At 40.6% G+C, this 20,908-nt stretch overlaps 2 protein-coding genes across 2 annotated transcripts; both read left to right on the forward strand.

Moving 5' to 3' along the window:
• Positions 1-14,212: 14,212 nt before the first annotated feature.
• Positions 14,213-16,071, forward strand: LOC121794417 (cytochrome P450 76T24-like). The gene is made up of 2 exons (XM_042192573.1): positions 14,213-15,150; positions 15,311-16,071. Exons 1-2 carry the CDS (start codon positions 14,275-14,277, stop codon positions 15,923-15,925), a joined length of 1,491 nt encoding a protein of 496 aa, XP_042048507.1. The 5' UTR covers positions 14,213-14,274; the 3' UTR covers positions 15,926-16,071.
• Positions 16,072-19,880: 3,809 nt separating this feature from the next.
• On the forward strand, positions 19,881-20,724 carry LOC121805127 (cytochrome P450 76T24-like). Its single transcript, XM_042204919.1, has one exon. It carries the CDS (start codon positions 20,052-20,054, stop codon positions 20,601-20,603), a length of 552 nt encoding a protein of 183 aa, XP_042060853.1. The 5' UTR covers positions 19,881-20,051; the 3' UTR covers positions 20,604-20,724.
• Positions 20,725-20,908: the final 184 nt, after the last annotated feature.

The following is a 20,908-nucleotide window of genomic DNA, read 5'->3' on the forward strand; positions in this document are numbered from 1 at the left end:
TAAAACCTTTGCTGGAGATGTCGACTGAATCCAACAACGCTGATGCCACCACCACTGCCGCCATTCCCTCCACCATGGCGACCACTGGACCGGTCAACACTTCATCGATTCCCTCGATGATGCCAACCCCCGGCTTCCCAGCCGCATCATCCACTGTCCCTTGGGTTTGGGACAACCCCTTCGGGGCGTCTACTGGTTCCACCTTTGGTGGTTCGGTTGGTTCCACGTTTAGTGGTTCCTTCGGATCCTTTAATGGATCGAGTGTTGGTGCCTTCGGGCTCAATACTGGTGTTGGATCTTCCGGGATCAACACGAATGTGGGGGGCACTATGCCCAAGACGGACATGGGGGGCTCTATGCCCAACCAAGTTGTTGGCTCCTTCGGGGGCAACGGAATTGGTTCCTTCCAAGGACCAACTGCGGCACCTTTGGCACCAAGAATGATGCCACCTGCCGAGAAACCACCCAAGTTTGGAGGATCAGACTTCAAGAGGTGGTATCAAAAGATGTTGTTCTACTTGACAACATTGGGCGTCGCCAACTTCCTCACGGAGAACGAGCCGCCCGCGCCAAGCGACCAAGAGACTAGGCTCGAAGTCATGGCAGACTATGAAGCTTGGAGGAAAGGAGATTATCTTTGTAAAAATTTCATTCAAAGTGCATTAGATGATAGTTTGTACAATGTATACTCCAATGTAACCACATCTAAACAAATGTGGGAAAGCCTAGAAAAGAAATATAGCATAGATAATGCTGCAGGGACTGAACAGGTCGTAGCATCCAAGTTTATGAACTACAAAATGGTCGACTCTCGACCCATCATGGAGCAAGTCCAAGAGCTCCAAATGATCATCCACTCCTTAGTGGCTGAAGGGATGACCTTGCCCGATAAGTTCCTAAGGTGCACGATCATTGACAAGCTCCCTCCAAGTTGGAAGGACTTCAAGAGTTATCTCAAGCACAAGCGAAAGCAGATGACCCTTGAAGACTCGATCGTGAAGTTGCGCATTGAGGCCGACGTGCGCAAAAGTGATCAAAAGGCTAAGGGCTTCACCCCAAATGAAGCCAAAGCCAACCTGTTAGAGCGGGACGGTCCCTCCAACAAACGCCCTCGCCCAAACCGTCCAAACGACAAAGGGAAGGGAAAGCAGCCTTCAAAGAAGTTTGAAGGCGACTGCTACAAGTGTGGCAAACCAGGCCACTTTGCTAAAGACTGCCACAGCAAGAAGAAGAAGCCGGCTGCCCACGTCGTTGAGAAGGAGTTCAAAGACTGGGATGAGAACGACCTCATTGCTGTGGTCACTGAAGAGGTCAACCTTGTTAACAACAAGGGTGGCTGGTATATTGATACCGGCGCTACTGCACATGTTTGCGCAGATAGGAGTATGTTCTCCACCTACAACAACGTTGAAGGGAGAAAGATAAACATGGGGAATCAAGCCTCGTCTGAAATCCTCGGAGTTGGTGATGTAATCCTCAAGATGACGTCTGGCGTCTCAATCACCTTGAAGGATGCGCTGCACGTTCCGGACATCCGGAAGAACCTAGTTTCAGGATCAATACTAGTGAATAAGGGTTTTAAACTTGTATTTGAATCCGATAGGTTTGCATTGTATAAGTTTGGGAAGTCCCTCGGAAAAGGTTATGTAACCGACGGACTTTTCAAGCTTAGTGTAGCAACACTGCCTGTTCCAAAGCCATTGGCTAATAATAATAAAGCATCTACTTCCTCTTATTTGACCGAGTCTTCAAATTTGTGGCATTGTAGATTGGGACATGTAAATTCAAAAGCCATTAAAAGATTAGTAAATTTAGATTTACTAAAGGCTAATGAATTGGATATCCAAGATAAATGTGAAATTTGTCTTGAAGCAAAAATGACTAAGTTGCCGTTTCATTCGGTTGAACGAAGCACAAAACCCCTTGAATTAATTCACACGGACGTATGTGATTTAAAGATGGTGCAAACTAGAGGTGGTAAAAAGTACTTTATCACTTTCATAGATGATTGCACAAGGTATTGCTACATTTATCTTTTAAGAATCAAAGATGAAGCAATAGAAGCGTTCAAAAATTATAAGAACGAAGTTGAGAATCAACTTGGTTGTAAAATCAAATCGATTCGAAGTGATAGAGGAGGCGAATATGTAGCCCCGTTTGAGGAATTATGCAACGAAAGTGGTATAATCCATCAAACGACTGCACCATATTCACCACAATCTAATGGTGTTGCAGAACGCAAAAATCGAACTCTAAAAGAGATGATGAATGCACTGCTTCTAACTTCAGGATTACCACATAACATGTGGGGGGAAGCTGTTTTGACAGCCAACTATATCTTGAATAAGATCCCTCTCAAAGGAAAAGATGTCACTCCTTATGAGTTGTGGAAGGGAAGGAAGCCATCCTACAAATACCTTAAAGTGTGGGGGTGTTTGGCAAAGGTGATGGTTCCTCCGCCCAAAGAAGTTACAATCGGACCTAAGACGGTTGATTGCATCTTCATTGGATATGCACTTAACAGTAGTGCATATCGATTTGTTGTTCACAAGTCTGAAATATCGACTATCACAGTAGGAACAACAATTGAGTCGAGGAATGCTGTATTTCTTGAAAATACATTTCCTTGCAAAGACAAGGAAAAGGTCTCAACCAATTCTGAGACAAGAATTGAAGAAGCCACTAGTTCTAAACCAGTGGAAGAAGAAGCCACTAGTTCTAAATCAGCGGATGCGGAACCTAAATCGCGCAAGCGTGCAAGGCCCGATCCAAAAGATACAGTACTAAGACGTGGTAATAGAGTCAAAACACCAAAAACTTTTGGTCCTGACTACATTGCTTTCATGTTGGATGAAGAACCAACATCGATAAAAGTAGCCTTTGCTGGCCCAGACGGGCTGCATTGGAGAGAAGCTGTTCAAAGTGAAATTGATTCAATTTTGTTAAACCACACATGGGTGTTGGTTGATTTGCCCGAAGGTGCTAAACCTTTAGGATGCAAATGGGTTCTTAAAAGAAAGTTTAAGGCCGATGGAACAGTTGATAAGTATAAAGCCCGATTAGTAGTAAAGGGTTTTAAACAAAAGGAAGGACATGACTTCTTCGATACCTATTCACCTGTAACAAGGATTACATATATCCGGGTGCTTCTCGCTATTGCTGCATTGCACAATCTTGAGATTCATCAAATGGATGTAAAGACCGCGTTTCTGAATGGTGAATTAGAAGACGAAATCTATATGGAACAACCCGAAGGGTTTGTAGTACCTGGACAAGAGAAAAAGGTATGCAAGCTCGTAAAGTCCCTATATGGATTGAAACAAGCGCCATTGCAATGTCACTTGAAGTTTGATAATGTGATGTTATCAAATGGGTTTAAAATCAACGAGTGCGACAAATGTGTCTACATCAAGAGCACTAATAACGGTCATGTTATAGTGTGTCTCTACGTTGATGATATGTTAATCTTGGGTAGCAACACTCAAGTAATTAACGATACAAAGGCCATGTTAAAGAGAAACTTTGACATGAAAGACATGGGTATAGCCGATGTAATTCTTGGAATGAAAATTCTAAGAACGAATGATGGAATCATCTTAACACAATCACATTATGTTGAGAAGATATTGAATAAATTCAAAGCCTATGATGACGCGCCGGTTAAGACTCCAATTGAACTCGACGTTCACTTGAGCAAAAACAAAGGCAAGCCCGTTGCACAAGAAGAGTATGCACGGGTCATCGGGTGCATTATGTACTTGACTAATTGCACTCGACCTGACATTGCTTGTGCTGTGAACAAGTTGAGTCGTTACACGAGCAATCCAAGCAAAGAGCATTGGAGAGCTCTTGTGAGGGTTTTTCAGATATTTAAAACATATTCAAAATCTTGGGCTACACTTCTCGAGATACCCCCCGGTACTTTAAGGGTACTGCGATGCCAATTGGATATCCGATAATAGAGACTCACTTTCAACAAGTGGATATGTCTTTACTATTGGGGGTGGTGCTGTATCGTGGAAATCCACAAAACAGACCTGTATAGCCCGATCAACAATGGAATCGGAGTTCATTGCCTTGGATAAGGCTGGTGAGGAAGCCGAGTGGCTTAAGAACTTCCTTGAAGACATTCCATGTTGGTCTAAGCCAGTGCCACCAGTGCTGATCCACTGCGATAGCCAAGCGGCTATTGGAAGGGCAAACAATGATTTCTATAACGGTAAGTCTCGACATATACGTCGACGACATAACACCGTGAGACATTTGATCACAACAGGGGTGATTACAATTGACTATGTGAAGTCAATAGATAATCTAGCGGATCCGCTAACCAAAGGGTTAAACCATGATCAAATGAATAAGTTACTAGAGGGAATGGGTTTGAAATCCACAAACTAAAGAATTGTCATAGTGGTAACCCAACCATGATGACTGGAGATCCCAAGAACTTGGTTCAAAGGGACAACTAAGCTATGAGAGTTATTGGAAAAACACTCAAACTATATCTATTCCCTAGAGAGCAATAGAGTGTTGGAGAGCTTGCCTAGTGGTAAAGGCTAAGTCTATGACTTTTAATGGTTCTTAAGGATCTCAAAGAGATGGAATTCTCAAAGAGACCAAGTATGGCAAGGTACTTGACTAAGAATCACCTATGTAAGTGCGAAGTGTGGTCGCTTCATAAAAAACACACTTATGAATCCAAAGTGGTGTCCAAGACCGCAATGGACACAAAACGTGAGAACGGATGAGGTTGAGGTGTTTAAGCGTTAACACCATTGTCTCGGTGCACGCCGTGGGGGATTAGTTCAAAGCATCGCGCTACTAAGCCGCCTGTGTATCCGATGGTGTCGACTATGGAGGGTTCAAAGTCAACAACTACCTATCCTTATGCTTATATACCTCGCGAGGGTTGAGCTTGTGTCTGCATGCATATGCATTTGGCTATTTCCACTCATGTGGGGGATTGTAAAAATCATGGATTAAATATGCCCGGTCAATGGATTTTGACCAAATAATAAATGTGACGAGACATTTAATTTTGTGAAATTAAATGACATAGCGTCGATCTACATTTTACGTAGATAAATGTAGTATATTCACTTTCTCAAATCCGATTTCCGGTGAGTGAGAAATAGTGGATTAAGTTGGGCATAATTAGCTTTTAATTAAAGCTTGGAGTTGGAGCTTAGGGAATAATTAACTAGTGTTAATTATCCCACATTGGAGGATTAACACATCTTTTAATGTGTATAAATTAAGTGACTTTATGTTACTTAATAATTATAGTGGACCAAGATGGGTGAAAGAGCCCACACGCGCGCGCCGCCGCCGCCGCCCGCCCGCCCGCCCGAGCCCGAGCCCGTGCCCGTGCCCGTGCACGCGCTCGCGCTCGCGGGCCGTGGGCCGCGGCCCGGGCCCGATCCCGATCCCGATCTTGATCTTGGACTTGGACTTGGACTTGGACTTGGATCTTGGCAATTGGTCTTTGGGTGGTCTTTGGGCTTGGGGCTTGGCCCAAACTATTCTTTTTGGACCACCGCCGAGTCAGCAATCCAAGTGGCTTGACACGTCGTCAAGCGAGGCACAGTCACGGCTGCCACGTGAGAAATCCACATGCTCCACACACGGGTGGCACACTCCAGCCACACGCCTGTAACCGACGTCGGTTACGAATTGCCATGATGAGCCTTCAATGGCTGGTTGACCCTGCATGGTGGCTTGGCCTATAAATAGGCTAGCCATACCACTGCATTAGTACACACATACAAGCATTTTGCATCATAAGCTCTCTCCCTCTCTCTGCATTGTTTTCTGTCGAAGCTCTGCTCTCTCCTCCATCCCGTTCGCCGGAGCTCTACTGATTGCGGTGCTGCATCAATAGAGACGTAGCCGTTTTACCTTTGGGGACGACACGCCAAACCGAAGAGCACTACCGGGGCGTATCTCGTCTTGCGGGAAGAGGCCTCCTCGACTCGGCTAATCATACTGGTTTAGTAGTTTCGATTCTACGTTGTAATTTTTAAGTTCAGTTCCTCATTTTCCTTTCTTTTGGGTTGTATTACTCCCGGTTCTGTTATCTCTTGTAATCCAGAAACCAACTGCAAAATCATAATACTCCCCCTTTAATAAATTATATATTTTGACTAGATGTTGGTTTTAAGAAATAGTTTAACTTTATAAAGAATGAAAAAGATATTCCAGTAGAACGTGAGTCTAATTTTTATATAATATTAATATTAATTTTATACTAAAATGTGAGTGTAATGAGTTAGTAGAGTGTGAAAGATTCATTTATTGAAAATAAAGAAAAATAAATATATCTTTTACAAGTGGACGTCCCAAAATAACAAAAGGCATCTTTTATTCGAAAGCGGATTCAACGAACCTTCTTTTTTGTGTATATACAAAATTCAGTTTTGGTACTAGTAAAATCGTAGTCTTATCCTTATCTCTTTTGATGTGCGGATCCAGGATTTATGTGAGAAACACAAACATGCTTCAAAGGAACACAAAAAATAATACTCTCTCAGTCTTTCATGTCACATAAAAATAGAAATTTTGGAGACCATACAAGTTTTAATGCGAAAATTGTAAAATAAAAAGATTTAAAAAAGAAAAATAGATTGAAGTGTTGTTAATGAAGATTGAGATTCACCTTATAAGATATAAAAGACTTGCCAAAAGTAAAATAGGTTAAGATTGAGATTAACCTATAGGATGGATGAAAAAGAAAATTTAAACTTGTTTTTGTGGGATGGAGGGAGTATGATTCTTAAATAATACTACTCCCCCCGTCCTTAATTAACCGGCACCAATTTCCTTTTTAGTGTGTCTCTAATTAATTGACACTTTTACTTTATAGTACTCGCCCCATCCCATCAAAGATGACTTACTTTCCTTTTCAATTTGTCATGATCAAGATGACTCATTACTAAAAATCGAAGCATCGTTATCTCTATTTTATTCCTTCTCTCTTACTACACTCTCTCCACTTAACACACAAAATCAATTTGCATAAATTATTATGCCGCCCAAGGAAGGGGTCATCTTTCTTGGGATGGGGGAGTATTACTTTTGGTAATAGACCTCATATTCCGCTAACTCATTACACACATTTTTATTATAAAATTAATATATAAAATTAAGACTCATATTCCACTAACTTTTTTCCACTCATTCTTCACTATATTTTTTAAAACTTGTGTAAGAGCATCCACAATGGCGAGCAGGGCGGCGTCCGTCCGTCCGTGCCAGCGGCACGGAGACCTCATCTGCCGCTGCGCTCGCGCCGCTGACACGGCACTGCTCGATGCATCGAGCACGTCCGTGCCAGCGAGCAGGTGATGTGGCAGGCGCTGATTGGCCAACGACATAGCCGTTGGCAATTTGATTTTTTTTAAATCGGTTTTTAATTAAAAAACCAATTAAAAAAAATATTTTCCCACTTCCCAAAAAATTATATCCGTTTTCTACCCATTTTTATTTTTTTTTCATTTCCCCCCCCCCAAAAATACACTTTTTCATCTATAAATACCCCCACTTTCACACCTAAAAATTCACACCACACTACATAATTCTCATCTACATTCTCTCATTTCCATTCTCATCTACATTCTCTCATTTCCATTCTCAATCTTTCTTCCACTCCTACAACATAACAATGTCCGGCCACGGCGATCACCCCCGGGCTCCCACGGTTGGAACTCCGATTGGTTCGGTTCACAACCGTTTCCTAGTCCGGAAACGGAATATTCGACCCCTCCTAAAACCCAAAGTTTGGGAGTTCCGGGTGGCTACCGGCCTTACCCGATCGACGACCAAGATGCCCCTGAAGGGCTATACGGGTGGACACCCGAGCCTAGAGCGAGGTCGAGCGGCCCATCCCAAACTCCGACTCCTCCTACTCGCGGTGTTTGCACACCGTACACTCCGGCGAAGATGGAGCAATTGTTCAAGGCGTTCTTGTCAATCTCCGAAGATCCGGAGGTTGGCACAAACCAATCCGGCGATCATTATTGGTGGCGCATTTGTCTCCGGTACAATGAAAACCGGCCGGCGGGGAACAATCGAGCGCAACGAAAGTATTGTGCGCAATGCCATATACAGAGCCAACGAAGAAATCCAAAAGTTCCAGGGGTATTACCTCCAGGAAGAGCGGTCGGCGGGGAGTGGCCGGAGCGAGGTCGACATCATCAGTTCCGCCTTGTCGACCTACCAATCCATGAACTACAAGCCGTTCAAGTACCTCAACATTTGGCAGGAGACGCGGTCACATCCGAAGTATAGGGGAGACGTAACATCCTCCTCTAGAGGCTCCTCCAAACGGTCAAGGTCGGTATTCCTATCCGCCGCCGGCTCCGAAGATGTGGCTAGCCAACTTGCCGGAGCTAACTTGGGTAGCCCCGACGCCGACCCGAGCGGTTCCCAACGCCGACCGCAAGGAAGGAAGAAGGCGGCGGCCAACCGCCGTCGCGCCGCGACTCCATCCGGCGATGCTCCCGAACCCGCTCCCGTTCCCTATGCGCCACCTCCACCCCCACCAACTCGTTGTGGGCAATTTTGGCCCAACTCAATATGGCCGATAGGTCAACTATGATCCCCGCGCAACTTCGATCGCATGAGGCCATGATATTGGGTCTCCAAAAACAATTGAGGGTAGTGCCGTCGGATGAATAATCTTCCACGGGGGTATTTTTAGCCTTTAATTATGTAATTTTTTATTTTTAGGAGTTTAATTATGTAATTTTTAATTTGTAGGAGTTTAATTATGTCATTTTTATTTTTTAGGATTTTAATTATGTAATTTTTATTTTATTTGTAATTTGTAATATTATTTTGGTTTTTTTAATGAATTATAATATTATGGAAATGTTTTATTTAAATTGAATAATAGAATGGTGGGATCCTTGTGCTCGTCCTTGCGGAAGAGCACGGCTGTAGGTGTTGTGCTCTTGCCTAAGAGCAGGCAGAAAAAGTGGGGCCAGGCCCACAACCGTGCTCATTGGCAAGAGCACGGTTGTGGATGCACTAAAGTCAAACGGTGTCAATTAATAAAGAACATAGTGAAAACATTTAAAAGGTGTGAAAATACGGGGTGCATCCCCTGCTATGCGGTGAAAACACATCACCATGGTAAATACATAAGATTACCGACGGATCGCTTTCTGTCGGTAAAAAAAGAAAAATAATTGATAACCTTATTCATTCGGTTTAAAAATAAAATAAAATAAAACAAAATATAAGAGTTAAACAAATGGCAAAATATTACCGACGGCGTATTCCCTCGGTATTCCCTCGGTAATCACCGAGGGAATCTCCTTCCGTAGGTAATTCCGTCGGTAACTAGCATTTTTTTGTAGTGATTTTACCATTTTGGTACGTTTCATAGTAGTAGAGTCATTTCTCTTTTTTAGTAAAAGGCAACCCATTTCTTTTCCCTCTCTCTACTTTTTCTCCACTACTACTATAGAACGGATGGAGTATTTTTTTAAATATACCAAAAAACTAAACTAAACTATAATTTGAGATTAAAAATTATGGAATTATGACCGATTATATTAGAGTATTAAGGGAACCGATATGGACTTCTATTTCTTGACAAACTTTAATTACTCTCCAAATCTTAGGACTAATATTTTACTATATAAATAAAAAATAATTGCAATAGATTTTTAAAATTGCACTATTCTAACATATGGACTTGTATTGTTTGATAAATTTAATTATTCTCCAAAGTACTATCACCAAATTTAATCTTAGGACTGATATTTTGCTATATAAATAAAAAAATTGCAAAGGGTTTTTAAAAATACATTAGTTGACTTCTATTGTTTGGCAAATTTAATTACTAATTTTGTAATCTCAAATTACGTTTAGTTTAGTTTAGTTTTTTTTATATATTTAAAAACAACACTATAGTAAAGAAAAAGAAACATCAAAATATAAGAATGCGGCGTCGTTTTAGGATCCCGATTATGGCCACTCGCAATGCGTTACGCGGGTGGCTCGAAGCCCGTTCCTCCGTGACGAGACGCGCGCGGGACGCGTTGCAGCGTCTCGTCGCGTCCCCAGCCCGCCGAGACGGCCTGCGAGACGTCTCGCCATGAGCGCGCAACGTGGCGCTCTCCGGCGCCATGCGTGACGCCCACTCGTCGCCCCGCGAGTGGGTTTCGTCACGCTGACGCAATAAAGTATTTTTTTAAAAAAATCGAATTTAATAAAAAAAATTGAAATTCGGTTATATTACCGTTTTTCGACCGTTTTTCCTATTTTTTATATTTTTTTACTCTATAAATACTTCTATTTCATCCTCATTTCACACTCAAACACACATCTATTCTTCTCAAATCATCTCTCTTTCAACTCCAATTTTCATCTCAAATCAACTATTTTATTCTTCCCCCAAAGTTAATCGATCTAATGGATCCATATTAACAAATGCGTCGAATAATGGAAGAATCACTTGAAGAAGATCGACGCCGGGAGGCGGAGGAAGCCACGCCGCCCCAAAGACACTCCCGGACTTACATCCATGGTAACCGGGAGGAAGCCGCCGCAAGGTTAGTCCGCGACTACTTCTGCGATAACCCGGTTTGGGGAGATACCTACTTCTGTCGACGTTTCATCTTGCGGAAATCGCTATTTATCCACATCGCAAATACATTGGCAGCCCGGGAAGAGTTCTTCCAAGAAAGGTTCGACGCCGTCGGCCGTCCCAGCCACACGACGCTGCAGAAATGTACTGCAGCAATCCGTCAACTTGCGACTGGACAAACGGCGGATGTGTTCGACGAATACCCCTACATTGGAGAAAGCACTGGGAGAATGTGCTTGATCCAATTCTGCAAAGGCGTCCGGGCAGCCTTCACCGTCGAATTTCTTCGGAGGCCAAGCACGACAGATTGTCAGTTTCTGCTCCACCTTCACGAAGAAGTGCACGGATTCCCCGGGATGCTTGGCAGCGTCGATTGCATGCACTGCAATGGAAGAATTGCCCTGTGGCGTGGAAGGGGTCGTACACTAGCGGCCACAAAGGCACCCACCCCACCATTATACTCGAGGCCGTTGCCGACTACCGGCTATGGATCTGACATGCGTACTTCGGGGTCCCCGGATCGAACAACGACATAAACGTGCTCCACCAATCCGACCTCTTCGCCGAAGTTTTGGATGGTAAAGCGCCGGCCATCAAATTCATCGCTAACAACCGGCAGTATAACATGGGGTACTATCTTGCCGACGACATCTACCCGAAGTGGCCAACCTTCGTGAAGACGTGCAACAGGCCTGTGAACGCAAAGCAGACTCTTTTTGCAGAGAAGCAGGAGGCTGCTCGCAAGGATGTGGAGAGGGCGTTCGGGGTTCTCCAAGCGCACTTCAACATAATCAAATCCTCGGCTCGTACGTGGTTCATGGAGAGTATGGTCGACATCATGTATACGTGCTTAATCTTGCACAACATGATTGTCCAGGACGAAGGACCTGAGGCGGGAAATTGGTTCGACCATGAAGCCCCCGGAAGCTCAACCGCAAGTAGTCCGCCTCGCAGTGGAGTGCATCTGTCTATACAAGAACGGTTGTCTATTCGGGCAAGGACATGTGACTCTACCGCCCACGCCCAACTCCAAGATGATCTAATGGAACACATTTGGGCAAAATTTGTCGGAGAAAATTATTAAATTATGTATTTTTAATTGTTTTAGGATTTTATGAATTTTATGTTGTAATTTTATTTTATTTAATGAAGTGTGTTTTTATTAATTGAATTTGTTGGAAATAAAAATAAAAAATGAAATTGAATGAATAGGAATTTAAGACACGGTTAAGGGGCAGATAAGAGATGGAAGGTTGCAGGTTCTGTCCCTTAGTTAAGAGATGAAAGGTTGCAGGTTCTGTCCCTTAGTTAAGAGATACGGTTAAGGGACGGATAAGTGAGGCCCATGAATAGTAATTTAAGAGACGGTTAAAGGACGGATAAGAGACAGTGTTACAGATGGCCTAATAATGAATAATAGCTGGCTAACTATTAGTAGTACCAATGGTATAGTTTATTAAATAAGAAAAAAAGCAGGTAAACATAAAACGTTGTCGTTTCTGAGGCGCAGCATAGTGCTGCGTTTTCAGTTTTCACTACATACAGGGGATCCGCCCTCATGAAAATGACTGCATGGACATTGAAAGGAAAACATCCATTCAGAGATATTTTACATGGGAAGATATTTTATTTTGAAAGATAGGTATATCTAGTCGATGAGATATTTTCATATAAAACTCCAAACCACTCATAAAATTGATCCCAATTAGAATGATGGAATTATATATGCATTCAAGGATCTAAAGGTTTGGAAAATATCATGTCGTTCCAAGTTTGATTGTATTTCTAATTTTATTTAAATTATTATTTTCAAAAGCTCTGCCTATAACTATATATCTTGGTCCATCTCTACAATGCTAAGATTACAATATACTCCATTTTATAATTATACGTCTCATTTGTATCCTTAGAGTATCCGCAATGGGGCGGACGATACTGTGGGTGCGCGGACGATGCCCAATGCATCGTCCGCGGATGATAGGGCATCGTCCGCGCCATCGGCCGCCTACTGTGGGCGACGCGGATGATGCAACACGTTTTTATTTATTTTTAATTCCGAAAAATTTATTTATATAAATACCCCATACCCCCACCTTCATTTATAACCTTTCCATTCACTTTTTCACACTCAAATTACACTATAAAATGGATTCCGGTAAATACCCAAGTCCGAATAGTACGATGTTTGGGGGTGGTGCACGTTGGCCGGGTACAGACCCTGACGAGGACCACCGAAGCCGGTGCTTACACAAGCAGCGAAAGCGGCGCATATCCGGTGGACCTCAACCGGACGATGTACGAGGAGGAGGAGAGTTCCGGCACACCAGTGTCTTCCCGACGTCCCATTGGCGTCAAGACTGCGAAGAACAAGGGGAAGACGAAGGCGACATCCTCCTCGCAAGCCGCGGTAGTTGGCAGCGGCCACCAACCGTAGGACGTTGTTGGACACGCACAACGCCCTCATGCAATGTCAGGACCCGACCAAAGTCGAATACCTCCAGGGGATGATCGATGAGCTGCGCTGCAAGTTGAGACTTTTGTAGAGTAGTCAACTTTTTTTCATTTCTAACTCGTGTAAAACTTTTTTTTAATCAATGTAGGATTTGCCGTTTTTAATTAATCGTGGTATTTTTTAATTATTTTGCATTGACATATTTGAAAACTTAAATTAATTAACAAAACAATAGTGAAACCTATAGGGCGGCCTTTAGGACGGCTTATAGGGCGCCCACTGCAGGTGAAAGGGTAAGAGGATAAAATGCTGACGTGGCGGTGCATAGGGCGGGCTTTAGGGCGTCTCTTACGGCGCCCTACTGCTAATGCTCTTATAACTAATAGTACTCCATAATCCCAGATAAACCATATTTTGACTAAATCCTTTTTATATCGTGTTATTTTCATGTTGAATTGGATGTCTACTAATTATAGTACTCTCCCGATTTAAAAAACCTAAGGGTTTGAAAAAAATCAATTCTACTCTTTTGCTTTTTTTAGGAGATGTAAAATACTTTTACGACAATTTAGTAAGAAACTATTTTTATTTGTATTAAATTAAATATAAAAACAAAGATTATGTCCTAACAAAAAATCACGTACTCTCACTACAACATAACTAGTGTATCATCATTACTATTATGGTTCACAGAAGTTGAATTTGTTTCTTTCGTAATTCTTGAATTTTTTTGGCAAAATACAACATATTTATTTTATAAAATTAATTCTTTCTTTTTCTTTTATTTTATTTCTCACTCTATTTTATTTTTTAAAATAAAATATGTGCGCCATCAATATATATATATATATATAAGGCCTCTAGCTAGCTACATTTGTATTATTCTCACTATTATTTTGTATAAAATTCTTGGATAGTAAGAATGATATGTGAAGTGCTGACATTGTTTCAGTTACTATGACAAGAAAAAATGTGAACGATAGTTGATTTTTGATGTAGTACTAGTAATTAAAATAAGTGAAGAAGCCGTACAGATATTATTCCAAAATGATAGACTTGAAATGGGAAGCACAAATCCAAATCAAATTTTATTTATTTATCAAAAAGTAGTACTCCATAAAAAAATCAATTTTGGACTTCAGTTTATTTCTATTTATATAGAAAAGTTTTATAACAAATGAATAATACTCATCAATTTTTCGACTAAAGATCGAACTTCAATTTTCTCATGGATTTACTAACATCTTCGATCTTTGTAGCATCCATTGCATGGATATGCATACTGATTCTAACATCAAATTCTCGGGCCCGAAAATCATCCAAACTCCCTCCAGGCCCGTACGGGCCTCCTATCATCGGCAACATCCTCCATCTCGGGCTCAAACCCCATCGCTCCCTCGCCAAGCTCTCCCAAAAATACGGGCCCGTGATGTCGCTCAAGCTGGGCAGCATCACCACCGTAGTAATCTCCTCAGCAGAAACCGCAAAACTCGTGCTTCAAAAACACGACTCTTCCTTTTCCAACCGAACCATTCCGTCGGCCATCACAGCCCTGCGCCACGACGAGTTCTCCGTGGGGTGGCTGCCCGTCGGAAACCAGTGGCGGAAGCTGCGGAAGATATGCAAAGAGCAGATGTTTTCGGCCCCGCGGCTGAATGCGAGCGAGGGTCTGAGGAGAGAGAAGCTGCAGAAGCTGCGCAATTACGTGGCGGAGCGCTGCGGTCGCGGAAGCGCCGTGGACGTAGGAGAGGCTGCTTTCACGACGGCACTGAATCTGATGTCGGCGTCGCTGTTCTCGGCGGAGTTCGCGCCGTTCGATTCGGAGTCGTCGCAGGAGATGAAGGAGGTGGTGTGGGGCGTCATGAAATCCGTCGGGAGCCCTAATCTGGCTGATTATTTTCCGCTGCTGAAACCGGCGGATCCGCAGGGGATTTTGAAGGCGGCGGAGTTTAATTTTGGGAAGCTGTTTGCGAAGTTGGATGAGATAGTAGAGGAGAAACTGAAATCAGGGGGCTACAAACGCGATTTGGTGGAAGCGCTTCTTGAGATCAACCGACGAGATGAAGCTCAGCTTAGCCGAGATGACATAAGACATCTCCTTCTGGTACGAATATACTACTTACTAAGGTTTCTTCAAATTTTTTGATCCCTTTTGTCTTGATTCGGTCATTCTTATCAATAATTAAACTTGTTTGAGAATAATCTAACTATATGTTACGTATTAACACGTGTGAATTCTAAATTTTAACAACAACGGTATGCAGGATCTACTCGTAGCAGGAACCGATACGACTTCAGGAACAGTGGAATGGGCAATGACGGAACTAATACGCAACCCTCAAAAAATGGTCAAGCTCAGAAACGAAATCAGGAGCTTCATGTCTGAAAGTGGGAAGCAGCAAGTTGAAGAATCAGACATCTCATTACTGCCATATCTGCAAGCAGTGGTGAAAGAAACCTTCAGGCTACACCCCGCCGCCCCTTTCCTACTACCTCATAAAGCTAGCTCTGATGTGGAAATAAACGGCTACATCGTACCAGAAAATGCCCAGATTCTCATTAATGTTTGGGCGAGTGGTAGAGATTCCATAATCTGGAAGAATCCAGATGAGTTCTTGCCTGAGAGATTCTTGAACGAGAACGCCAACGTAGATTTTAAGGGCAGAAATTTCGAGTTGATTCCGTTTAGCGCAGGGAGAAGAATCTGCCCCGGATTACCGCTGGCGGATCGAATGGTGCATCAGATGTTGGTAACTTTTGTGGGGAATTTTGAGTGGAAACTGGAAAATATGAAACCAGAAGAAATGAACATGAACGAGAATTTCGGAGTAACTCTTCAAAAGGCAGTACCTCTCAAAGCAATTTCCACCAGACTATGAGTAGACAAATATAAAATATATATACGTGTGTTATGTTATATGCCATAATGCTTTCCTTATATGATCTAGAAAACTCTGTCTATGTTACTTTGTATTTGCTTATTCTTATTGTTATTTTAGTTTTATAATAAATTTTGTAAAAATAATTTAATCTAGCTAGAATAAATATCACGCCTCGATCACACATCACTTAACTTATAATTTAATCTAGCTGGAATAATTATCACGCCTCGATCACACACAACTCAACCATTTGCATATATATATATATAGAAGTTCCATGTCACAAAATCACTTACAAACATTAGAGTTGGGGCGCCCTAAGGGATGCCCTAAAGCCTGCCCTATGCACCGCCACATCAACATTTTAATCTCTTACCCTTCTACCTGCAGTGGGGCGCCCTATAAGCCGCCCTAAAGGTCTTCTTATAGGTTTCACTATTGTTTTGTTAATTAATTTAAATATTTTCAAATATGTCAATGCAAAATAATTAAAAAATATCACGATTAATTAAAAACGGCAAATCCTACATTGATTAAAAAAAAAATTACACGAGTTAGAAATGAAAAAAAAGTTGACTACTCTACAAAAGTCCCAACTTGCGGTGCAGCTCATCGATCATCCCCTGGAGGTATTCGGCTTTGGCCGGGTCCTGACATTGCATGAGGGCGTTGTGCGTGTCCAACAACGTCCTCCGGTTGGAGTTGGAGACGGCTCCATGTCAGACAAACCTACGAATCCGTACTGAATTCGGGATCGTACTGCGTGTTGGAGTCGAACGGCCGATATTCGTCAGGGTCTGTACCCGGCCAACGTGTACCACCCCCAAACATTGGACTATTCGGACTTGGGTATTCACCGGAATCCATTTTATACTGTAATTTGAGTGTCGAAAAGTGAATGGAAAGGTTACAAATGAAGGTGGGGTAGGGGGTATTTATATAAATAAATTTTTTGAAATTTAAAAAAAAAACAAAAACGCGTTGCATCGTCCGCGCCATCGTTCGCGTCGCCCACAGTGGGCGGACGATGGCGCGGTGCGTATCATCCGCGGACGATCTATAGGGCGCGGACGATGCATCGGGCATCATCCGCGCACCCACAGTGGGCGAACGATGGCGCGCCCGAGGCATCGGGCGGCCTATCGTCCGCCCCATTGCGGATGCTCTTACAGATGTTCCCTCGTTCTTTACTAGATAAGAATATTAACATTATGACCAAAAACGGGTGTGGACAATTTTTAATGCTATTAATGACGTTTATTTGTATGTCTAATTATACTATCTACGTTTCATAATATGTCCTTATTATTGGTCTCAACTAAAACTCGGAGACACAAATTAAATAGAAGCGTACCAAAAAAGTAAAAGATTAAGATAATTTGCCTTCAACTTTAGAGACACTATCTTTTGCGTCATAAATTATGATTATTTAAAAATTTTCCAAAACTAGTAATTGCGTCTCAATTTTTGTATCCTTAAAAGCTAAGTTTTTTGTAGTGTAAGATTCATAATAATTATCGTGGTCTTCTGTGAGTTGTCACGTGGGCCGGCTCGGCCTCACCTGTCCTAGGCCCGTCGAGGCCCGCCTATATTGAGGCTCAATCCGGCATAGGCCCATGTCTGAGGCGGGCTGGACTAGGCTGGGCTTTTATTAATTTTGCTAGGCCCGACCCACTTGGCAAGTGGGCTGGGCTGGACTTTGTTTAAATATTTTATTTATATATTTCAAAGAGATGCTAAAAATATTATATCCAAAAATAAAACATATAACTTTATCTATATCTAATTTATACCAAATCTAAATTAAAATAATATGTTTAAGTTCTGACTTTGTATTAACATTATTTTTTATGTCTTTTATTCTATCTAAAAGTAAGTGCATGACTAAAAGAAGAACCAATATTGTTATTTTTGTTAGTAGATTATGACATATAAGTTCATGTTGTATTTTTAAAACTAGAAATATATGAACTGACTAATAAATTTAAAAAATTCTATAATTATTCATTAAATATTTGGGTTTAAATACGTAATATTTTTAAAGATAAACTTTAAAACCGTCTTTTTTACATCTTCGATAAATAATAAGAAAAAAAATTAAATGTCATCAAGATTGAATTTTGTATTCATGATATGATTGGGAACTTATGTAGATACTAGACTATTACTTTTTGAGTCTATTTGAAGACATCCAATAAATTGGAACGATATAGAGAAGATTAACATGTCTTATAAATAAAGAAGTGTCCAATTATTATTGGTTAATTACCTAATTATATTTTAAAAAATCTAATTATATAAGACGGGCCTGAGCTGGATTGGGCTTCAGATGACCTTGAGTCTGGATTTGCAAAATTGCCCAATTGGAGCCCATTTCAATCAATGAGCCCCGCCCAGGCCCGCTTCATGTCATTGATGTGCCGGGCCTGAGCCCGACCCAGCTGACAACTGTAGTGTTGTGGTTGAATAATGCATTTTCATAATACAAACCTGAGTTCCAATCCTTGTTAGCGTCCTTGCCCTTTTAAGACACAAAAACTATAAATTCAATGTTAGTATTAATTTGGACTGTCGCATATTTAGAAATGTACTAGTATTTCCTAAAACAACAATTACTACAAAAATAACATAATTGCATATAGCTATTTACTTTCCTTGGGAACCCCAATCCTTAGTAGAGTAGGAGTATTATCTGTCATTATAATCAACTTTTAGATAATATAATCCCCAAATAATAAAAATATTAAAAATGGTGTGAAAATGACTGCATTGACATTGAAAGTGAAATATCCATAATAGTAGTAATTATAAATTATAGATCTAACTTTAAACTTTCATTTGGCAGTTTAACACGGCTCAAATTCCATCCACAAATTTCAGCCATAAATGCAATCTACGCCTCAAGGTATAGTACAATACATTTAATGAAATTTGAAAAAAAAAAATTCTACATTATGAAACACTAAATATACCGTTTAAAACTATAATTACAATTGAAAAGTCTCAATGCATTTCATTACAAATATAATTCAAGATGATTGCATTCAATTTAATTTTTTTTGTCAGTTATTGAGAGTGTTGAATTTCCTACAACCCTTTCTTCTTCCATATGCCATTAATTTTCTCTTAATCTTAAGAATTCTTTCATCCTATAAAAAGCAAGTAGACACACAAAATACTTAATTCTAATCGCTAATAGGAGTATATTTTTGGTTCTTAGTATACTACGTAGTAATTACTAAACAAAAGAAGTTATTTTATCTTAATTCTCGTGACATATCCATTGTCTATATTTTTTTAGGACAGAGGGAGTATATATAATCTACTTACACATATGTTTAGCTCTTTGCTGACCCGTGTAAAGCTCGCCTCTACTACTGCATTTTCTTATAAAATACTCCCTCCGTCCCGCACTACTTGCACTTATTTCCTTTCTGGGCGTCCCAAGTTATTTGCACTCTTTCCATTTTTAGTAACAATTTATACCTACAGTCGTAATTGTTGACTTTGTCTATCACTCATTCCTTAATCTCCGTGCCCAAAAGGAAATGTGCGAGTAGTGCGGGACGGAGAGAGTATATTTTAAAGTACTATGTCCTTTTTTATTAAATTATTTTGTTATCTTTTACTAATTAACTTTTTCTATCAAACATACTAATATATTTAATTATTTTATATTTTCACTATTCTCTTAGTATAGAGTTCCGTTAACTTAATCGATTATTTAATTTTTTATATTTTATATTTGTAATGCATTTAATTTTTTGTTAAAGTACTTTTAATTATTTTTAATACATTTATTTACTTCTATCAATTTTATTTCAATCGTTTTTAAAAGCATTTTAATTCTTATCTAGGCATTTAATAATTTTATATTTTGCGAAAACATGAATTTACTGCAATTTTTTGATTTTGTCTTATTCAATCATTCTTATCAACAAACTTGTTTGAAAATAATTTGTTGGGCGACGTAATCATCTCGAACTGTATCTCTTTTACAAATAATGTAGAGTATCTTCTATTGTATTAACATGCGTGAATTCTTGAATTAGCAACAATAATATGTAGGATCTACTCGTAGCATGCAGGAACTGATACGTCTTCAGCAACGGTGGAATGAGCCATGGCAGAATTAATACGCAACCCTCATAAAATGATCAAGCTCAGAATCGAGATCAAGAGTTTCATGTCGGAAAATGGGAAGCAGCAAGTTCAAAAATCAGACATCCCGCTTCTGCCATATCTTCAAGCAGTGGTGAAAGAAACATTCGGGCTACACCCCGCAGCCCCTTTCCTACTACCCCATCAAGCCAGTTCTCATATGGAAATAAATGGCTGCATCGTACCAGGAAATGCTCAGATTCTGATCAATGTGTTGGCGAGTGGCAGAGATTCAAGAATATGGAAGAATCCACATGAGTTCTTGCCTGAGAGATTCTTGAATGAGAATGAGGGCGTAGATTTTAAGGGCCGAGATTTTGAGCTGATTCCGTTTAGCGCAGGGAGAAGAATTTGTCCCGGATTGCCATTGGCGGGTCGGATGGTACATCAGATGTTGGTGACATTAGTTGGAAACTACGAGTGGAAATTGGAAAATATGAAGCCAGAAGAAAAGAAATTTGGAATTACTCTTCAAAAGGCAATGCCTCTCAAAGAAATTCCTACCAAATTGTGAGCAGGGGCGGATCGAGACTTTTGGAATAGGGGTGCGAATTTTATAATAAAATAAATACATACCATATTAAGAATTAAATGATATTAAAATAATATATCTAAAAAATAATGTTCAAGTTTAAAGTCACAGTCATAAAAAAAATTTAAACTATCTAGTATTATAAATGGGACGGAAAATTGAATATTTTGAATCCATTCCAAGTATTAAAACGTTAATTAAAATAAATTGCAACTACCTAATATGTAAAATATAAAATAGAATAATAAAAAAATAGTAACATTTAAAAGCTGCCTAAAATTTGCATA

This window comes from Salvia splendens, chromosome 1, assembly GCF_004379255.2.
Source record: "Salvia splendens isolate huo1 chromosome 1, SspV2, whole genome shotgun sequence".
Taxonomy (NCBI): domain Eukaryota; kingdom Viridiplantae; phylum Streptophyta; class Magnoliopsida; order Lamiales; family Lamiaceae; genus Salvia; species Salvia splendens.